The sequence below is a fragment of the Puccinia triticina genome, chromosome 6A (genome assembly GCF_026914185.1).
Source record: "Puccinia triticina chromosome 6A, complete sequence".
NCBI lineage: Eukaryota > Fungi > Basidiomycota > Pucciniomycetes > Pucciniales > Pucciniaceae > Puccinia > Puccinia triticina.
Window position 1 is genome coordinate 4,487,272 of NC_070563.1, and position 6,283 is coordinate 4,493,554.

Genomic DNA, 6,283 nt, shown 5'->3' on the forward strand with positions numbered 1-6,283 from the left:
GCGTAGCGGCAAAAAGCGCCCGCCCATTTTGAGTAGCGTTAGCGCGCTGTTAGCGCCGCTACGCTGCGCTACTTTTCAGCGGCGCTAACAGCGCGCCAATTGTTTGTTAGTGTTAGCGCGCTGCTACAGTCACTACGCTGCGCTACAGCGCTTTTAGCGGAAAAAAAGGCCTTTTTTCAGCTAAAAGCACTGTGGCGCACTGTAGCGCGCGCTCTTTTGCGCCCTGCGTGTGTAGCGTTAGCGCAATTGCGCGCATCTGCGCTAACGCTACGCTAACAGCTAAATTAGCTGCGCACCCTTTGCGCGTAGCGTTAGCGCAGAGAAGGCGCAATTCCGCTAACCCTACGCTAAAATTTGGCGGAATTCCGCTACGCTACGCCACGCTAACGCTACGGTTAGCGTAGCTGGCCCACTGTTGCTGTTTTTATGGACACCCTCACTTGGATTGTTGAGGAAAAATCCAGAAAACTGATCAAAGCAATCCTGAAGGATGTTCCATTTCTCTGACACCTTTAGATTGTTCCCCTGCAGCCATAGTGCCAGTGGCGCTACATTTTGCCACTTTTAGGGGAAACCCCGCTAAAAGGTGGTACAATGCAGCTGTGTAGGCTCAGTTTTTTTTTTGCCACCAATTTGCACTGGCATAATTCTTATAAAAATTCAAGGTGTAAAAAGTTGTTTTATCCATGTATTAATCATAAATCCATCAATTTCTGTGGGATTAACTTCCAAGATCTCCTTCAAAGAATGTTTTACGATTTTTTCAAGATTCATGCATGCATAAACCAACTTTGAATACCTTAATTATTACTAGGAGAAAAGCTAGGATTGAGAAAATGTCACCAGCACCAAATGAAAGCTGAGGTCCTTGATGATATCTTGCCTCTGGGGCAGGTCCACTGGACCTGAGTAGGAATTGTAGTGTACTGAGGCTTGATATTCACAGCAAGCCTCCCCCCAAACTTAACTAAGTCCTGTTAAGTAAGTCGAGTTATGTTTTCTCTCCATCTTATGTTTTCTTTTATGCTACATACATTTCACACACATGTCACCTGTATTGTAGTCTACCTGGAGCAGCGTACATGGAAGGCTTTCTCCTCATCCTTCCACAACCATCTCACTCGACTCCGCACCGTGCCTGCTGCCTCAAGGTAGAGTCATAGTTTCTGTTTTCTTTCTCTTCTTCTTTTTCTCCTTGTTTCTCTCTCACCTTCTCATTGTGCAATGATAAACTGATCCTTCCACAACCATCTCACTTGACTCCGCACCGTGCCCGCTGCCTCCAGTCCCTGTCTTGCTTATCAAGTTCCTCCCCCGCCTGAGGCTTTTCCTGAGGGAATTATGACTAATCTGCAATTCTTGCATGAGAGATCCAGATAATTTACCACACTCATGGCTATATTCCTCATCACTCCACCATTTCTCAACCCTTCCTCACAAGACCCATTTTTTCTGAATGGCATTGCTCTCAACAAAGTTATCATGTATTTTATATTCCTTGTATCTAGCTCATCTATCTGTAAAGTAAATATTGTGAAAAACAGAATAAAAATCAAAATAATTGTGATGTTGAGCACATCACTCCATTTCATTCTCAAAGAGACACATGTGCTTTTATAACATTGTATCAGTGAATGGACCTTGAGACAACGGCGCACGGGCAGTTATTTCCTGATCCGGTGGAAAGTCCAAGAACTTTGAGGAAGTGGTTGTTTTAAAAAAATAAAAGGAGGGTGAAGACGGGGGAGGTTAAAATTATATCAGAAGGAGGGGTAGATGCAGGCGTACAATCCACCAAAAACTTAGAAGGTTTGGGATGGACAGGGTTGAGTTCTGGTGCTGCAAATGAAAACACCACCAAAACCAAACTATCTCTCATCCAAGAATTGCAGATTATTCATCAGTCCCTCCGGCGAAGCCTCAGGCGGGGGAGGGACTTAGTTAAGTTTGGCCTCCCTCTAGGGGGGACTTGTGTGAAGTTAGGAACGGCCAGCAACACTGCACCGCTACGCCTTTTTCAGAAAACCATCAGTGTATGTCGCGGAGAGTTTTTTTGAGCTTTAGGCCCATACTGTTGCCACAATGTTAGCGCATTTCCGCTGCGCTATGGTGCTGCGCGCGTAGGGTTAAAGCCATCAACAGCTGCCAGGGGACCCCGTTAATCTGTCATACTACACTAATGCTCAAGTAAACGTAGCTGGCCCGCCGTTGCACTTGGGTATAAAAGCCTTCCTCAGTAAAACTTGGTACTTCCCGTCGTCAAAGAATATCATGTATCAAATCAGACTTTCCATTTCAGAACTACCATGATCACATTGGCACGTGTTTAAAACTAGTACATACATACATACACAAACTTGACAGTTATATTTATATTTTTACAGTGAGGTTGGAGGCGAGCTTTCACGGAGAAAAATGGAAATGATATGGGAGTCACTCTGCGTGTGTGATCAAAATACATAATTTCAGTGAGCTGTTTACTATAACATGGGCTTTATCTATGGGAACTCAGTACCAAGAGTCTCGGGGAGAACTTTCATCAGGACAGACGGGCTCCCTGAATAGAGATCGGTAGCACCGCAGACGACGAACAACCAGAGAAGAGGTTTGGGCTGAATGTAAGTCGTGAGCAGCTGAGTGAAGTTGATTGTTTGGATTATACAAGTTACTGTCTTGGACGAGCATATCATCCTTCTCTTCGCCTTTGACGACAGCCTCAACGGATTCATAACCGGCGACTTCGAGGATGACTTTGCCGATCGAAGTCATAAATCCATCGAAACTTCCAACCTTCGCGTCCATCACTAGCACGTCCCAACAATCATCAAATCTATGTTTGAATGACTGTTCTGGACTGATGAGGTTTTTTTCGAAAAGATTAGAGTCGATTCTGAACGCCGTGGCCGGCGTAAACCGCTTCGTTTTCCGCTCAATCGTCGTATATCCCGATCTGATTCTAGAGCACCAGAGGTCATCTTCATGCTTCGGTTTGTGCGTAACTTCCTTGGTGTCTCTTCGTTTGGCATACACGTTAAATGTCGACGGGAGGGCGGAGAGGGCGTCGATTATCTTGGCCGACCTTGGATCAACCACCGACTTTTATAAGATCGAGGACAACAAGAGCCGGAAAATTAATCAGAACGGCCATATACTCCAAAAAGAGGTGGTCATCCCACAGATAAATCTCGACTTACCATGCAGAGATGTAGATAGTGTCTCTCTTGAGTTTCCGTGTAGACGGTCCGTAGCTTCTTCGATTTGGGAATCACTTTTTCGACCTTCGAAAGCTTCGCGTTACAGTTGTGACGAGAAAGGACAATTCGAAGGCACCTGAACAAGGTGTCAATAGCGGGCTCGTGCGGTTCTGACCATTCTGGATAGCGGCCACCTTCGGAAACAGTAATAGGAAAAAGAGCGTTAGGAAGCGATGCTTAGCAAGGGAAATGAGAGCTTTTTCTTACCAACTGCAACCAATCTACGGTTCTCAGCCCATTCTTCAAAGGTTCTGCAAGTGGATAACATGCATCCAGCACACGAAACTTGAATATCCAAGAATTTTTTGTTGCATGAGCACGGCGTATTGCATTCAAAAAAGCTGGGAAGAGAAGACATTCTTACTCAACGCGTACAGATGGTCCGAGCCGGTCCTGGGTAAGGGGCCTTCCTCAGCCTTGCGCCATACGAAACCACCTAAAATCCAGATCTTGGCGGACTTCTTGTGATTCGCGCAGGTAGGTCGAAATTTATCATCACCGCAGGCTGCGGAACATGGTGAACATTTCGCGTTAATAACAACGGTCATTATGTAGTCCGCATCAGAACCGAGAAAAGAGAGGGAACGAAAAGGCTTGCTGACCATGGGGAGAACAACGATAAATGTCAGCGATGGCGTTCCTGACCAACTCGGGGCCGATTTTGTCTTTGCCGAATTTCATCAGCCTCCAGAGTCTCTGGAGCTCTTTGAGAGACAAGTTTTTGCCGGAGATGAACTCCTTAATCGGGCACTGATACTGTGGGGCTCGCCAATCGTTTTGACCGTGTGAGCATGATGAAGACATGAGCTCAGGAGTTGGATTAAACTCCTTGGCTCTGACAAAAAGTCCTGCATCCCGCACAATAATCCGCCGGAAAATATTTCTTCTGTTTTTTTGTTTTGTTTTGAAGTAACGATGTGGGTCAGAGAGAATCCGCATTGTATTGATACTGGCGAAATACAATTAGATACGAAAGGAGAAAGGTGTTGTTTGCTCACATTACTTCTCTGAGCTCTCGTATCATCAAATGGGGAAACTCGGAATCTTCTGGAGGGAGATTTAAATAATTGGTCAATTGTCCTATCAAATCCTTTTTTCTTTGATTCAACTTGTGATCTGGATCTTCGGAGATGTATTGACATTCCTCGCACGGTGTTGGTGAAGAAGGTGGAGTAGGGGGAGACTCGAGGAACTTCTGCTCTTCTTGACAGTCCACGTCGCCGTAAACGACCGAGTCACCGCAGGAGTTTCCGTCTGATTCAGCATCGGTTTTTGAGTACTTTTTTGGTTGCTTCGAAAGTAGCCACTCGGCGTCCTCCACTCCTATCGTCAACTAATGAAATTGTTTGATTAGTGAGGTTCATCTGTCTATCAAACTCGTTTCCGAAGGATCGCATGTGGCGCTGAGACATACCTGGTAGAGTCTTTGGTCGATACCCGTCATCAAGCTCTCGAGCAAATCTTGCTTGCGCCGCAATATTTCATTGAAATGGCGATGACTGTGATCCCCATTTTGATAGAATTGGGAATGATGATGTTCGCGAGCCAAAACAGCCCTGTCGAATCGCCCGCACAGGAAGATACGACTTCAGTTACATGCATGGGTTTCGTGATCACAAAGAGACGCCAACCTGTTGGCAAGAGCCCAAGTTCTACGGGCAATCTGATACCAAGCCCGTAAAGTATCAGGATCGCCAATCTGATTCATATCCTCAAGACGTGGAATCATGTCATTGGTAATGTGGGTAAGGGACTCGTTTTCGACTCGGCACAAGGCGGTATCGAGGGCTGGCGTTTGAAATCCGGGGTAGCCGTTTTCCAGCGTATAACTATCGAGCTTACGCGAATGTAACTTGTATAGCCGCATGAACTTTCCCTGCAATTCTTCATGCTTTTTGCACCATTTGCTGTTTCCTTCAGCAGTTTCTGGGCATGGAGTTCTGGATCGAGTGAAGGCTATACATTTAGGCAAGTTGAAATAAATGGAACCCATAACCCGATTTGAAACTGGTAATCGGGGGGGTTACGATATTCTTCCAATCGACTCGTAAGTTTGAAGAAGGTCAAGCAAGTTGAGGTCAGGTCAAGCAAGTCGAAGTCTGCCAATAGATATATATATATTGTTGCTTTCAGTTTAACTGTGCTCTTTTCGGAAAAGCTATGATTGCTAAGAGTTGACTTTTTGGATTCGATGATTATGGCTGAATGGACGAGAACGGAGGGCAGAAAACACCGCACGATAAGGAAACTGCGGGTAATGAGTTCAAATTTTATGAAGGGAGAAAGCTATGCTTTCGTGGTGAAGAGAGGAGAGTTGTTAGGATATGGCCGATGTGCTGCTGCTGTTTTCTTATCGAATGTCTGATCGTCAGGCTGATGGGTTGAGTACCTCATCGGGTAGGCCTTGTTGATAACTGTGAGGGTACTCGCTCCCATCCTCGGGTGACTCAAACTCAATGAAGTGCCTCTTGAGTGGCGAGGGAAAACAAAGGGACTTCATTAAAAGTATGCGGTTGCCTAGGCCCTACACTGCAAGTCTCACACCATTGCAAGATCCATTCCGCCCTCAGGCCCAGGGCACGACAGTGGCCAGCCTTCCTGAGCTTCTCGGTGGAAGAGCCCTACGGTCGGCGCAATGCGACCGGGACGAGGCCCTAGAGCGCTGGAACCCGTACCCGGAGTGGCAGGGCATCCCCCGCGGGGCATGCCTCCGGGACGCCTCATCGTTCCCGCCGGGTACGGTAAAAAGGAATGCAAAGGATGTTCCGTAGCGTAGCATGCGACGGAAGTTGGAGGTTTTTACTGATTCATCTGTCTTTCTATTGGTGGTGTTGATCCTTGACCAAGGATGTGAGGTGAGCTGGATGATGGGTGATATGGATCCCTGGTGAAACTTGGGTGAACCTGGGTTATCACTCATTTTTACCTCACACCAAACTTTTTGGCTCACCCACTGTACATATCTCTCTCTTTGAGCTTCTAAACACAGAGTATTTCATGAAGAAAGACTATTCTGTGAGAAGTGTTGG

General features: G+C 46.3%; 2 protein-coding genes across 2 annotated transcripts; one reads left to right on the forward strand and one right to left on the reverse strand.

The window, feature by feature from the left end:
- Nucleotides 1-2,508: 2,508 nt before the first annotated feature.
- Nucleotides 2,509-5,247, reverse strand: PtA15_6A539 (uncharacterized protein; the record flags this gene model as incomplete). The annotated part of the gene is made up of 9 exons (XM_053170255.1): nucleotides 2,509-3,096; nucleotides 3,195-3,388; nucleotides 3,462-3,505; nucleotides 3,630-3,759; nucleotides 3,857-4,102; nucleotides 4,169-4,203; nucleotides 4,253-4,587; nucleotides 4,669-4,810; nucleotides 4,886-5,247. The coding sequence occupies 9 exons, from the start codon at nucleotides 5,245-5,247 to the stop codon at nucleotides 2,509-2,511; spliced, it is 2,076 nt and encodes a 691-aa protein (XP_053021465.1).
- A 514-nt stretch (nucleotides 5,248-5,761) lies between these two features.
- Nucleotides 5,762-6,025, forward strand: PtA15_6A540 (uncharacterized protein; the record flags this gene model as incomplete). The annotated part of the gene is made up of 1 exon (XM_053170257.1): nucleotides 5,762-6,025. One exon carries the CDS (start codon nucleotides 5,762-5,764, stop codon nucleotides 6,023-6,025), a length of 264 nt encoding a protein of 87 aa, XP_053021466.1.
- Nucleotides 6,026-6,283: the final 258 nt, after the last annotated feature.